Genomic DNA, 15,390 nt, shown 5'->3' with positions numbered 1-15,390 from the left:
ATAAGCTTAAAAAATAAATGTCGCCAGTCGTATATAAATTGATATTAATCAGAGAGTTTTTTAATCATTAAAAATATCTCTACGCTCTACGCACCACATAACATTTGTTAATTAAACGTCTTACAGAGATTGTAAACATGTGACCGAGACGTGTATTTCACCCACGATTTCAGTGAAGGTTAAGAAACTTTTCTCTTTGTATAAGTTTAAGTCGTCGGGTACCGAAGGCTGGTTCAAACATTTATTTAAGTATACCCTTTGACATTACTTAGAAGAGAATCTACCGGTCTTGCGGGTAGTTTTCATGAGTCTAAGGACTATACAGGTGGGAAAGAAAAACATCTGTTCTAGTGCTCTGGATTAAGATGACCTTAATGTTTTGCAAAATTATTAATTCATTTTGAAAAGATTTGTGCAATATTTAAACAATAACTGTTTCCAAACGGATGTCGTTCCATCAAGGTGAGTGATAATATTTCAAGTGTTGTTGTGTCACTTTGACGTCGTAAAGGTTCTTGTATGTGGCACGGAATTTGAACCATAGTTCCTAATTTGCATATAATATCAGATACAGTTCAAATATGATTAAATCACTCATAAATTATTTTTTCTACTTTGATATTATTTTCAAATTATTGTGTACCACAATAATGGTAAATTAAACAAAATATATATAAAGGAGCAGCCACTTGCTAGTGTTGCGCTAAAAATTGACATCGTAAAAACCCCAGTTTGCTATTATGATTAATAGCTGATCTTTCAAACTGCATTATAAGTCATAAGATTTATTAATGTTGAAAACATGTGGATATTTAATACAAATATGTTTAGAATCGTCGTCGGCGCTGCGATAATATCCACAGTATTGTGTTCAAGTGAGCCTGTTAGTGCAGCAAGTAAAAGAAACTTTATTTACGATACGTAAGTACCATTTAAATGTTGATGTTATTGTTTACGTTTGATAAAAAGGTAACATCGTCTTTAAAAACAACTTTAAGTGTATCGTCGTGAAATTTATGATTATATATTTAGTTATTGATGCAATATACTTTGGTATTGATTTGTTTATTCACGAAACTTGGATTCATTAGTAATGTTATCTATAGGGGGGATTCCCCATTTCCCCTGCATGGGTACCATGTATATGTTTAACTTAAGTATTCAACTACAATGGAACTTAATAAAAATGGATTGTTATAAGAAACTTATTATATTGAATATGTTTTATGATTAGTTTTTCCTTATTCCTTATCTCTAAATTACTAAACAATTTCTAATGGATTAAGTACAATTAGTAATGTTACAATTATTTATTGTTACATGTTAACCTAATGTAGTTCAATACAGCTCTGTGTTTGGTGGTCGGAATAAAAATGTATACTTTTATTTATATTTATTTTCAGCTATGAGTATGACAAGATTGTTAAAGTGTTTGTCAACGACTCCACAGAGCAGATTATGGAATTTTCTGAGGTACGTAATATAATTGTTAAATTAAACATTACAGACATATAATTTGATTAAGTAAATAAATTTAACAAAATAAAATAGTGATATCTGCAAGTAAGAAAGTCTGTCAAAGAATCTGTCTTTAGGGGTATTGAGTTGCCCAAGGCTGAGGGGGATAGATCTATAGTTGCTCCTTATAAAACACTTGTACTTAGCTGCATCTGATTAGTATGAAAGCTGGCCCAACAACCAATTATTATTAATTTGCCTGATCATCACATAATATAATATTGTTGTTTAATTTCAGAAATCGGAGCTTTTGAATGGATTTCCTACTCGTGTTCACGTCTCCACCAATGACATGCTGAGTCCTGATAACCCTGTCTTTGTAACTGCTACACAGCAGAAAGGTGTCGATTTATATTTTTGATTCTATATCCTAAGAAACTGTTCAAGTTCGACTCAGACTCGCGAGACAGATTTCCCTACAAATAGGCTAAACCACAAACCTTGGCTTGTTATTTTTCAATTTCATTGTTTGCAGAAGTTTCCTAAACTGTACCCTTTCCACACTAAGTTTTTATTTTGCTTTTTTTTTTAAGGCCGTTCGCAATAAAGCTAGCAGGCTAAAATTTTCAGGGTCGCTTCAAACCTGATGATAATGCAATTTACAGCATCAAAAACGGCTTTTCCGATTTTGCTTTTTATTGTGACATTTAAAAACGTGCGTGTTTAGACTTTTTAAATCTATTAATTTTATACATTCAAAAATGCACGTTGGTGGACTTAATGCCTTAATGAGGCATTCTCTACCAGTCAACTTAAGAGTGATGCAGAGATATCAAGAAGTAGGGGTAAAAAATATTAGGTGAATATGTATCTGACATGGTCGTGCTTGCAGGCGTGTCGTCGTGGGAGTTGCCGCTGCTGGTGCAGACGCAGAGCGGCGCGGTGCTGTTCACCACCATGGCGCGGACGCTGTGCCCGCATGATGCTGGACCCGGTCAGTTATATCTGACGTTACTGGCCTCGCGTGGGTCAGGGGGGCTACCCTAAACGTGTTCAAACTACTGCTGTTGCTCGGATAAAACCAGTTTAGCCAGTTACAAATACATTTTAATAACTATTGAGACAGTTGAGAAAAAGAAACTTATCTTTTATTGCTTTGCTTAATTTTAACATTAGGTCGATAGATGTCGTGCGATCTAACCTTTACACGTGACACTAAATAATGGTATGGTTCAACTCTTGGTCATTGAGGATAGCTTAGTCAAGGTCGCAAGTCGTCAATACAATACAAATATGCCTGTAGTTGAAATTCTTCGATTGCAGTTATTTCAATTTGCTTTACAAAGGTTTTGTTGAAAAAAGTGGTCTTTGTCCAGCTATGAGAACTAAAGCCTTTACAAAACATCTAATTCATTTTGTCCCAGATATAAAGACTGAGAACCGCCCCATGATCCACATCAGCACGTCGAACAGAAGCAACGTGACGGTGGACATCAAGCTGCGGCGCGTCGCGGACTTCTACGTCGATGTCAACAAGGTGAGGCAGAAATACGGAGTTTGATTGACGAAATCCGGGATTTGACCGTCGAAATACGGCTCTGTAGAGCGAAATTCGAAATTTGACTGGCGAAATCTGGATATATTTTCTTAATCCGGAATTCCAAAATTGTAATCCAAAATTTGACTTTCAATAAAACATCTTCGTTCCATAGAGACTCGCAGAGATTTTTCCCATCACGAGATGTTCCCCATATGATATAAAACGAGGATAGTAATACTTGTGTTCTTAAACCCTAGGACCAAGATTAACTTTATGTAGGTGTTTAAGACATCTATTGGGGGCATGGATAGCCGAATGGTATAGGTCACCACCCCAAACCCACGTAGCGCAACTTGTCGTTGCTTCAAAATCAAAATCAAAAGTTTTTATTTCAAGTAGGCCGTTTTCCAGGCACTTTCAAAACGTTAAGGTGATGGCTCTAGTTGCGTAGATACGTTTACGTACATATGTGTGATCCACTCATGCTTGCTTTGAGTCTGGTTGCTTTTATATGACTTGAATATCAAATTCCTTACTCCTATAAAGTAAATTTGTTTAACAAATGCTATGGTCTAACATCCTGCACTCTCCTCTGACCTTCAGAAGGTGGAGCTGAGCGTGACCCCGAGCACCCCGAAGTACTACTTCTTCTCGTTCGACCAGCATCCGTGGAACATCAGCCACCCGGAGGCCGGGATCGGACCCAAGTGAGTGACGTCATACTTGTTACAGCGGTCTACCTGTGGAGTGCAAGTAACGTATTGAATAGTCACCCAGCTATAAGGCAGGATTCGTGGTGGGCTTGTTGTTCGGTGTGGATTTGTATGGTTCGATCTAACACAAAGCATTTCTTATACCCCTAGGATAACTGTTTTTATTCGTATTTAACATTTTCTTTTCGCCTGATATTCACTTTAAATAATGTATATCTGAAAACAACGTTTATTGAGTCACCTAGTAACACATAACGTCGTTTATTCCAGGTTTAACTACACGATCCCCAAGAGCGTGATCCTGATGGTGGACTCGGACACGGACGTGTGCGCCACCGTGTCCATACAGAACAACTCGGTGAGTTACAACAACAACTAGCTGTGGCCCGCGACTCCGCCCGCGTGGACTTCGCTTACCGCGCGCCGTGAACGCCGTGAAACATTCGCTGGGTATAAAAAGGGAAAAATCTTTGTATTCCGTTAGATAATCAAAAATATCAGACACGTCTCTCTAGGATTAATTTAAAAAATAAAATTCACAAAGATCAACTGTTTAAATTTAGAGACATAGGGATGTCTTGGCAAAATTTCGCTCAATTTCTACCCAAAAATGACGTCATGCCAATGTTTCATTCATTGTAATTGGAAAAATTTATGTGTGCGGGAGAAAATAAAAATACAGAACCATTTCTATTCAATATGGCTAGTGAAGAACATTAAAAAATGTTTTTCCTATCAATGAGGGTTCCCCTTACAGATTCGAAACTCGTAGTACATATAATTCGTGGCAAATAACAATTCCTGGCAACTTTTTATAGGAAACTAGCTGTTGCCCGCGACTTCGTCCGCGTGATTAGAAGATATAAGTTAGGAATTTTTGAACGGAAGCCTCGAAGATGAATAATTTTCCCTGTTTTTTCCACATTTTCCATTGTATCTTCGCTCCTATTAGTCGCAGCGTAATGGTATATAGCCTAAAACCTTCCTCGATGAATGGCCTATTCAACAATAGTTCCTGAGATTAGCGCGTTCAAACAAACAAACAAACTGTTCAGCTTTACATATTAGTATAGATTAAAATTGTAACAAATTAAAAATCCAAGTCATAGTAATACATGATATGTGATGTCAGATATTACAAAGTACATAAAGTGTGTTGTTGTTCCAGTGCCCGGTGTTCGACAACGAGAAGGAGGTGCTGTACAAGGGCTACCACCTCACCATGATGAGCAAGGGCGGCATCACGCTCACCGTGAGTCATTGCATTATTATATATATATTATGTATATACCTATACATGGGATTTCTTAATAAATTTATTACACACAAAGCGCATCCAATAAGCGGTGTACGAGTCCGTCAAAAGGTGTAGCTTAATATCATTTAAAGTAGCCCTGTGATCACTACGCCAGATCCAATGGTTGCGACGTATCACGGGTTCGATCCCCGCTTTGGACAAGCATTTGTTTCACAGTATAGAACGCCCCCGGTCCGATGGACAAATTACCCAAAAAGGTGGCTGGCTCGGACTGGGTTCGAATCTAGTCTCGCAATCCCGATAAATACTCGTATGCCATTGAAAGATAAGCACAGAAACTTTCCCTTCAATGTGTTTATGTTAATATTATTAATGAGTGTATTCCGTAGCAATCGATGTTCCCCTCCGGGTTCTACATCGTGTTCATCGTGAACGAGAACGACGAGGCCTGCACCGGCTCCTCCGCGCAGCGACAACTGTGGGACGATAACAGGGCGAAGAACTTCACGTGAGCAATTACATTGACGGGCCTGTTGGTCCAGTGGCTAGTGACCCTGACTGCTAGACCGGAAGTCGTGGGTTCGATTCCCACCCAGGACAAATCTTTATGTGATGAGCACGATCATTTGTTCTGTGTCTGGGTGTAATTTATCTATATTATGTATGTATTTAGAAATATATAAGTATGTCTATTAGTTGTCTAGTACTCATGAATGATGATTAACACCCAGCCGAACGAAGTTCGCTGGATCATATAATTAGTATTTGAGTAAATCTAATAATATATATCTGTAGTCCGTTGCGCAGATAGAGTCTGACATACGAAACATGAGCCTGGAAAAAAGCGGCAAATTCAAAAAATCTAGCGCTGGTATCACTGTATATAGTAAGAAAAATACATTTTGATATTTGATTTTACATCATGGATCAATAAATTATGGACAAATATTATTGTCGTTTTATATCATACGATTTTTAATGGCTCAACCGTTTTAAACATAGTATTTTTGTGTATATAATATCTACCCATTACTCTTCTCAGAATGAGGAGGGTCATTTTTGTATATAAGCATTCTGCAATTGTGAGGAGAAATAAATAAACGTAGTTATTATAACATTATTTATTGTGATTCGTAATCAAAATCGGAATCTAAAAAACTACTTCAAGAGATTCGTCACTATCACTACTATCATCTTTTACATTTATAGTAAAACTTTTCAGTTGCGTTTCAAGAATGTTATCTGTTTCAATGTAATTATTTTCGATTTTTATGACGTGTTCTATACAATTATTCCATTCTGCAACAAAAAAAATATTATAAAATTATTAAAAAAATGTTAACATCTATATTTTCGGTTCCTGAAGAAATACGAAAATATATAAAACATTGAATACATTTTCATAGATAGCGAGATAAATGTTTCATGCAAATATGAATATGTAATAGGATTAAGCAAAGGATCAAGATAAACGTGTCGTGCTTACCAATGGCTTGCAAGATTGTAACCAAACATTGTTCTTTTTCATTGAAAATCTGTTCATTGTCTTTATTTTTCACATCAAATTTATTAATCATATTGAATATTAGCTTTCTAGCCTCATTCTTAACAGGAGTCTTCATATTTAATGGTTTAAAATAATTTCGCAGCAAAAAAGTAAACACGTTTTATGCAAATGACAATTCATGTACTGACATTTGATATATATTTTGGTGTGGCTATATGAAGAATGTCTAAAAATTGTCTAGCTCATGTTTTGCGTGTCAGACTCTATACAAAAATATTGAAAACCTATTTATCGCATTATTAAAAAATAAGGAAGAAAAATATCACTTATTTGGAGGACGGGGCTAAAAATATAACTTGCTAGTGTAAAGCGTACTGGTAAGTGACGTCACACGAGGTTTAAACCACTGTATCCCCTTCATTATTTGTTTACGGGATAAAAGAAAAAATAGGTATTCAATAATTTTTGGAAATCTGCTTGATGGACGAAACAGTTTTTTTTGTCAAATTCCTAATTGTAAATAAGGATTTGGGATTCGAACCTACCTACCTTCCAATACTTATACCGAGAGCCTATCTATCTACTGCGGATGGTGGTCAGGTTCGTGGTGGTGGCGACGGTGTCATACCGCGAGTACGTGGTGGGCGCGCTGGTGACGCTGGCGCTGGTGGCGCTCGTGGCGCTGCTCGTGCTGCTGGCGCTGGTGGCCTGCACCTGCCGCTGTACTGGTGAGCGGTAGTCTAAGCACAACACGTTTGTCTGTAAGCAAATCTTGTACGATAAAAACTCAAAGCCCGGTTTAGGGATTCAGTTGAAATTGTGCATGTATAAATGTAAATTATATTTGCGTGATTGTAAAATTATATGTGGCTCTGTAATAAGAAGACAGAACCTCGTCGAGTTTGATCTACTTTCATTGTTGTTAACATTGACTGAGTGAAAGCGAATCGCTTTATCAAAGCTACGAAAAAATATTAATAATGATCAAACTTCAAGGTCGGAATATGGAATAATTACTCTTACAAAAATAATAACCTAATAATGACTTACATATGGAGAGGCCTATGTCCAGCAGTGGACAGCTATAGGGTGAGATGATGATGATGATGATGAATGACTTACGACATCAAACGATGTAACATATAGATCAGTAATTGTAACTATTGGTTCATATGCAACATCAGCAGCCTTAATAAAGTAAAACAATATAATTAGCGCGTCGTTTATGATGTCTTTATAATGCACATATACTTACTTCATTTATATTCTAACAGAGACAGTGACGATCATAGAGGAGGAGCCGATAGCGCAGGCCTCGACGTCGGGCGAGTCCGCGCCCAGCCGCGGCGGGGCCCTCAGCGGCGGGGCCCACAGCGACGGGGCCCACAGCGGCGGGGCCCACAGCGACGGGGAGGCTGACGGTGAGTGTGGAGGCGGGGGACCGAGAGGGTGCTGATACATCAAAATAAAAAAACATTTTTTATATATTTCTAATAGGGTGTCCGGGGTCAAGGACCAGGGGTCAGAGAGGTCGCCGAACCAAAAACTAAAGATTTTATTTCCAATAGGCCGTTTTCGGGCACGTTTTAAAAAAGTTACAATGATGATTGTAGAACCACAGTTCCAAAATGTCATTCTTATGGAGAAGAACCGGCAAAAAACTCCATAAATTACCCTTTCTAAAAATATCTCTTGTTCTTAATACAGTACAGTAATAACTCAAACCAACTCAGATCACTAATTTCGGTCCCATTTCAAATCTTATTCTTATTGCCAGCTCAGTAATAAACAACACGAAGTAAATATTAATATTAAAATAAATAATTTGAATCATCTATTAAGGATTAGGTAACATTTCTGTCTACCAACCCTTAAGTCTTTCAGAAACTTGTCCCTATCCCACCACAGTATTCTTTTACCTCTAGCCTTTCTCACCATATAATATGTCGTATCCCGTGCGACAGATGAGCAGTGGTCTCGCTCGCACCCGCTCACCGTGCACAAGCTGACGCGCGCGCCGCCAGAGACCTTCACCAGGAGGTCCGACAGGTAAACATACTTATTATTCTACATGAATGTTTAAAATCCAGACAATATCTTAAATAGATACTTTTTACTACCATTATAGCAATATGTAATACAATTGTGTTGTGTTACAGTTAACAGTGACTTGCGAGACGTTATAAAAAATAATGAAAATTTTCTTTAGAAAAAAAAAAATGTCTTTAGATAAATCTTTGCCCTGAATTTTGGAGATTTTTTCTATGCAAACAAAATTCAATATTAGGTAGTTAGCTAGTTTGTGTCGGTTATAGTAGCAAATACATTACCCTCCTTCTAACGTAGTCGGGTAAATATCTGAAATGTCCATTTTGTCAGCTATCAATCAATTTAGCATATTGAGGAATGCTACTCCATACCAAATCTCATTAAAATTAGCCATTTTGCCCAAGCGAGTAACGCGAAAACACATACCTCCTCCCAAATTTTCTAGTTTATAACATCAGTAGGTAGGTAGGCATTATCTATAAGCCTTCCCTACTATCAGCTGACTTGCCTCTCCCCCCGCAGGTACTTCTGGGGCGCGCTGACGGTGGGCGTGGTGTACGCGCTGCCCGTCGTGCAGCTGCTGTTCACGTACCAGCGGGTGAGGGACACATACGTACACACACTTATACCACAGGGCAGTCGACAAGAATAAACTGTTTAGTCCGTCAGAAGGATTTCCAAAGCTATAGGTCACGTATTTTTTATTTAATCTCGTAAAGAAAAAACCTAATGTGACGTCACTTACCAGTACGCTTTTTACTTGCAAGTGATGTTTTTAGCCCCTACTATCATACTTAAGTGCTTTGAATCTTTCTTGCTTTTTAATGACGTGATAAAATGAAAAATACGTATTCATTGTTTTTTGGAAATCTGTGTGACGGACTAAACTGATTTATTTTATTAAATTTAGGGCCGATTTTTCAATCGCCAGATAACTTTTATTCGACGAGTATGTTTGACGTTTTGACAGCTTTTGTATGGAAAATATGTCAAACGGCCATACTTATTCGTCAGGTAGAAGTTCACTGACGATTGAAATATCGGCCGTTAGTAAAGTACCTGATTGACACTATAACTTTATAATTTTAGATGTTGGATGAGATAATATCTTTACGTTCACGGCACTTCACGGCATAACTTCATGGGAAAGACCTGGTCTTTTTAAATGTGTACACGAGGACACAGGTCCAACATGCAGTCGCACTGTTGAGAATTTTAATATTTTATAATACTCATTATTAACAGCCATTTTCAAAAAAGGGAAGACTTCAAGCCGGCCCCAGCTTCCAGTCTAACATTTATTAAGTATTACAATCACGTTTTCTTACACTGTATCTTTAAATCTATGCCCTACAAAAAGTCTGGTTGTCAGACTTTCTAGCTTCTAACTACCGGTGACGACTGTAAAACATGCCTATTAGTCCTTGAATCATTATTTATGAATGTCCCTTGCACCCTGGTCTCCAGATGGTATTCCAGACCGGAGACCAGGACCTGTGCTACTACAACTTCCTGTGCGCGCACCCGCTGGGCTTCCTGTCGGACTTCAACCACGTGTACTCCAACGTGGGCTACGTGCTGCTGGGCGCGGTGTTCCTGGGGCAAGTGCGCTACCGGCAGCTCAAGAGCAGGGGCATGCCGCAGGTCAGTCATGTGGGGATGGGGATTGTGGGTTCGAACCCAACCGGAGTCTTTAACTGTCTTAATCTTCAATGAGCGCTGACCTTGACACCTCCCTCCCCCAGGACATGGGCATCCCACAGCACTACGGTCTGCTGTACAGCATGGGGCTGGGCCTGGTCATGGAGGGTCTGCTCTCCGCGTGCTACCATCTCTGCCCCAACAAGATGAACTTCCAGTTTGGTATGTACTCTAAATATTTATATTAAACTAGACCCAGAAAACGTTGTTTTGCCAATATTTTCTTCTAGTGGTTTGTATTTTTAATGCCACATTGTAAAAAAAAAAACACAAACTCGTTCAAAAAAATTTTTTTTTTTTTTAGTGTAAGCAACCCTTATCACTTAGGGGTATGAAAAATAGATGTTGTTCTATTCTCAGACCTACCCAATATGTATACAAAATTTCATAAAAATTGGTCGAACCGTTTCGGAGGAGTACGGTAACTAGCATCGTGACACGGGAATTTTATATATTAGAAGAGATGCTATTGAGATAATATGGCTTTCACGTTAAATCGAATCAGTAGTGTGAAGCTAGTCACTTTTACTGTTAATTGTACCGACTGCACAGATAGCTGAGTGGTTGAGATCACCATGCCATACCCTCTGAGTGCGAAACATTTGTGTGATCTGGCAATGGATCGTCGAATGTTTGTCCCGAGTGTGGTTATCTTTGTATTTGCCACTTGATTAATTATTTGTGAAACCCCCGCGACAAGGAGGATAATTATTCTGGGAGTCGTTTAAAAATAATAATTGCCAAATTGTTTTTCCTTGAACGGACAGAGTATTCGAACCTACGACCTTTTTAAACGATTCTATAGTCTAATACATTCTGTTTCCATATTGTTAGACTCGTCGTTCATGTACGTGATCGCGGTGCTGGTGATGATCAAGTTGTACCAGAACCGGCACTCGGACATCATCCCCAGCGCGCACACCACCTTCATGATCATCGCCGTAATCATGACGCTCGGTGAGTGGTGATTATCTATTGCGACATAGAATGGAAATATTCAAACCAGTTCTGGTCCAAGGGAATGTTTCAACAGCTGTGAGTTCAAATATCTCCATTGCACCGACTTGCAGATTCGTCCATCATACGTTCACAACTACTATCAGATAAGGCGGTGGAGCGTGTGTAACTATAGGTTCAATCCCCGCGCGCTAGAAGCATTTTCACAAACGCTTATCAAAAATATTTTCATTAAAAAGATGAAAAAAATAACAGCTTTCTCACTGAAGACATGTTGCGCCGACCCCGGATAAAAGTTTTGGGATAAAGGCAGGGGAATGATGATGAGTGTTGTCATATGATGAGTGTCCCCAGGTCTGTTCGGCATCCTGTTCCCGAGCGTGGCGTTCTCGATCCTGTTCACGATCCTGCACATGCTCACCTGCTTCGTGCTCACGCTCAAGATATACTACGCCGGCAGCTTTAAAATGGGTGAGTCAACGACCTTTTGACAAGAGGGGGTTTTTTATTTGCCTATTATTTACTATAAGTGATTCTTCAAAATCATGTTTTTATGTGTGTTTTTTTTTAAAAAGGCGTAACGTAATGTGGATTTCAAAACAACTCTAGTGTAATTTGTTTCTCAACACCAATTTGACTGTAGCAGCTACGGGCGTCAAGAATAATAGGAATATTCTAAATCATTAGATCCTACTATGCCTGGGTGACGAACTCATGTAATAGCATTGTTATGAAATGTTTTTTAGACGTGTGATATTTCATGATCTGCCTGGCTTTATGCTTAAACAGTCGGAGTCCAATTTTTTTGGATTTTTACCCGAGAAACTTCGCGCTCGAAAGCCATCGAAATGTGCGCTTTAGTTTGAAGTTAGCCGGGTCCGACAGGGTCCTTCTGACCTGGTATACTCACACTACCCTGGTCCGCGCGGCCCGCAGAGTGGGGCGCGGCGGGCCGCGGGGTGTCGGCCGTGCGCGCGGGGGGGCTGCGCGCGCTGCGCCCCGCACACCGCGCGCGCGCCGCGCTGCTCGCGCTCGCCAACATCGCCAACTGGGCCTTCGCCATATACAGGTATCTAAACATACATCTGTAGCAGTTGTTGGCCAGCAAACGTGCCAAGTATATCCTAAGTCATGCACCGATTTTTCCCATTTTAATGTGCAATTGAGTCTTAAACTGCAAGCTACATAGTCCCTTAGAAACATAAAATAAAGATAAAACTATTTGTTCAATTTATCATGTCCCAAATGACGTCCAAATCTATTCAGTACTTTTTTGCGGAAGAGAGTAACAAACAAATATTCATCTGTCCAAACTTTCACGTTTATAATATTAGTACCATATCAGTGTCGATGTTCAGGTATTATTAGCGTCCTGCAGCTGGCGGGTGTCGAGCCACTGTGGACGAAATAAATCAATCAAGTTAATAAGTCATTGTTTCGCGTTTTCACTAACTGGGAGCCGGAAAATACTAACCGGAGAATTCGAAATGAACCAATTATAGCGTTCTAATATTTTCCTGTTTATTTTCTTAAACAAAAAAACAGACAAAAAAAAAGACTTTTAATTCTGAATCTGTCATTAAATCTACACCAGAGATCACAAATCAACCTTAAATAACATTCTCCCATTCCACATCTCACACATGATTACCTCCCCACCGTCGACACTTAGCGCTTACGAGCACAACAAGGACTTCGCCCGCCAGCTGCTGGCCATCCTGATGGGTAACGCGATCCTGTACACGCTGTTCTACGTGGCCATGAAGCTGGTCCACCGCGAGCGCCTGGCGCCCCACACGTGGCTGTACGCGGTCCTCGCGCACGTCGCCTGGTTCGCCGCGCTCAGGCTCTTCCTCGACTCCAAGACTAAGTGGTCGGTGAGTAACGAGCAGGGCTATCTTATAGCGGTCAATGATGTGAGGTAATTTTTACGAAGGTCAATGACCGAGAGTTCAAAAAAATCCATTTCATTTTTACAAAAATGTCTACAGGGTCTACAAAAATGTTTACAAATACTTAACATATTATCTACAGTTTGATAAAATACACTTAATAAAAGCAAGTTCTAAAAGCTGAGACAATTTCAATGTTAACGGATATGAGTGAGTTGGTTAAATGTTTCCAAGTATGAAAGACTCACGGAAAGATTTAGGATAGACCTTTGCCCAGCAACAAGACACAGTAAGCTATAAAGGCAATAATTTGTACAAAAAGTAAAACTAGATTAAGAATCTTTAAAAGAAAACCTCATCTCGCCTAAATGACCTTGACGTAGTCAAGTTAATCTCATAACAGTAACATATTTCGTCGACCCTCCCTCCCCTAGCAAACCCCGGCCCAGTCCCGGCAACACAACGCGGCCTGCTCCTCCCTCCAGCTGTTCGACTCTCACGACGCGTGGCACGTGGCCTCCGCCGCCGCCATGTTCCTCTCCTTCAACATGCTGCTCACGGTCGACGACCCCGCCGCCAACACGCCCAGGCATGTCCTGCACACCTTCTGAACAACTGTGTTAATAGGAGGAATTTGAACGACAGACAAAACTCGATAGCTGGCACTTTAAATAGTACAGACACCGCGGATAGCAGAATGTTACAAGTCAGCACTCTGATGACTACTTTGCTCAGCGATCAACATGTTTGTTCTTAATTTTATATTATTTTACCTTTTTGTACTTGTAAACCCTGCGAGACTATGATTAGAACCCTTAGTGTGTGAGACAAATTTGCAAATAAACACTTTGACTTTGACATTGTATAAAAAACTGCGATTATCCCATCAATGTACAGTTGTTTGATCAACTAAGCTTCCGATGTCAATGACCGAAAGTACAAATCTTTCCATCGTGATGCCTTATGAGCTAAATATTACAATTGGTTTTGTCTGTGGTTCAAAATTGTTCTTTACACTATAGATATATTTAATTACAAATAACAATATTAAAAGTAATATATGTGATATCGAATAAAATAAGAAAGTCCACGATGCTACTTATGTTAAAAAAAAAGATATTTATAAATAGGTTATTGAAGCCCATAGAAAAACATTTAGGAATTAGCTTGTCAAGTGTGCTTCCTATTTCAAAATGCTTGATAAGGCATATATTTATTTATTTAAGTTCCAAAACTCACTTATATGTCTATTTATTCAGCGGTTGTCGTTGTCGAAGCGAGATGCCGCTACGCAGTGTATGGCTGTCTCGCTTCCACAATGACTTACGTAGATGAGTTACTGTTTGACGAATCCCTCAAATGTATTGAACTGACAAGTCACAGTCACGTCACTTGTCGAAGAGGAATGTCATTCACATACATTTGAAGTTTTCTATTTGTTTTCCATTGTTGCACTGCATGGATATATCCGAGTGGTTGAGGTGACCGCGCCAAACCCACTGTGCGTGTGTCGCGGGTTCGATCCCCGAGTAGAACAAGTATTTGTGTGATCCACAAATGCTTGTTCCGAGTCATGGTGTCTTGTGCACGTGACTTGAATGTTTGACACAAGAATTAAATTCATAAGCGCGGTAGTGTTTTTTTGAAAAACAATGTAGCCGATTAACGAATAGCAATTTTATCAGGCTGTGTCTGTAAAACATGCTAATATATTTAATTTTATAGTTTGTAATTATAAGGTCCTTCATACATAGAGCAACACAAGTATCCGATAGTCAACGACTCTAGTGTCCAACGAATGTTAGAAAGAGGTTTGTAACCTCTACGAGTTTATATGGTGGTATAGTTACCGGCACGGATGTTGAGCGCTGACCTTGACCTACGCAGAAGTGATTGTTTGTGTCCCTTTCGCGGTATGAAGTGAGGCCCGGGGCGGATCACAGTGCAGTGATTGTCCCGCAGCGAGTCGCGTCATAACCGACATGAGGGATGAGTTGAAATTCGTTGTTTGCTGCAGTTGCATGCACCTCAAGACGGCTTAAGATTGGCGTTTTATTTTTCACGAGCTTTTCGCCCGCGGCTTCGCCCGCGTCGAAGTCGGTTATATCGCGTTTCCAAGAGAACTCTTCAAAAGTCCGGGGTAAAAACTATCCTATGTAAAGAACATCAAGGTCAACTCTATCTCTGTACCAAATTTCATTAAAATCAGTTCAGTGGTTTAGACGTGAAAGCGTAACAGACAGACAGAGTTACTTTCACATTTATGGATGAGTGTACGATGCGCAAAGCGATCCCCACTCTTCCGCCGAGCGCTC

General features: G+C 39.6%; 1 protein-coding gene and 1 long non-coding RNA gene across 4 annotated transcripts; one reads left to right on the top strand and one right to left on the bottom strand.

Moving 5' to 3' along the window:
* Positions 1-491: 491 nt before the first annotated feature.
* Positions 492-14,617, top strand: LOC113502501 (SID1 transmembrane family member 1-like). 3 transcript variants are annotated; one of them, XM_026884099.1, is made up of 20 exons: positions 492-921; positions 1,404-1,473; positions 1,757-1,859; positions 2,351-2,452; positions 2,883-2,995; positions 3,602-3,705; positions 3,982-4,069; positions 4,880-4,963; positions 5,359-5,477; positions 7,077-7,204; positions 7,751-7,897; positions 8,441-8,525; positions 9,048-9,123; positions 9,993-10,169; positions 10,271-10,388; positions 11,061-11,183; positions 11,538-11,654; positions 12,120-12,252; positions 12,856-13,060; positions 13,510-14,617. In XM_026884099.1, exons 1-20 carry the CDS (start codon positions 803-805, stop codon positions 13,684-13,686), a joined length of 2,388 nt encoding a protein of 795 aa, XP_026739900.1. In that variant the 5' UTR covers positions 492-802; the 3' UTR covers positions 13,687-14,617. The 3 variants fall into 3 exon arrangements, with proteins under 3 accessions (XP_026739900.1, XP_026739902.1, XP_026739901.1); XM_026884100.1 differs by lacking the exon at positions 492-921 and adding an exon at positions 1,101-1,294; XM_026884101.1 differs by lacking the exons at positions 12,120-12,252; positions 13,510-14,617 and having other exon boundaries at positions 12,856-12,993.
* LOC113502503 lies at positions 6,076-7,070 on the bottom strand. Its single transcript, XR_003401357.1, has 2 exons — positions 6,456-7,070; positions 6,076-6,268 (listed from the first exon to the last, which is right to left on the bottom strand). It is a non-coding gene; the product is annotated as an uncharacterized LOC113502503 (long non-coding RNA).
* Positions 14,618-15,390: the final 773 nt, after the last annotated feature.

This window comes from Trichoplusia ni, chromosome 17 (genome assembly GCF_003590095.1).
Source record: "Trichoplusia ni isolate ovarian cell line Hi5 chromosome 17, tn1, whole genome shotgun sequence".
Lineage (NCBI taxonomy): Eukaryota > Metazoa > Arthropoda > Insecta > Lepidoptera > Noctuidae > Trichoplusia > Trichoplusia ni.
Note: the sequence above shows the minus strand (reverse complement) of the source record. Positions and strands in the feature narration are given on the sequence as shown.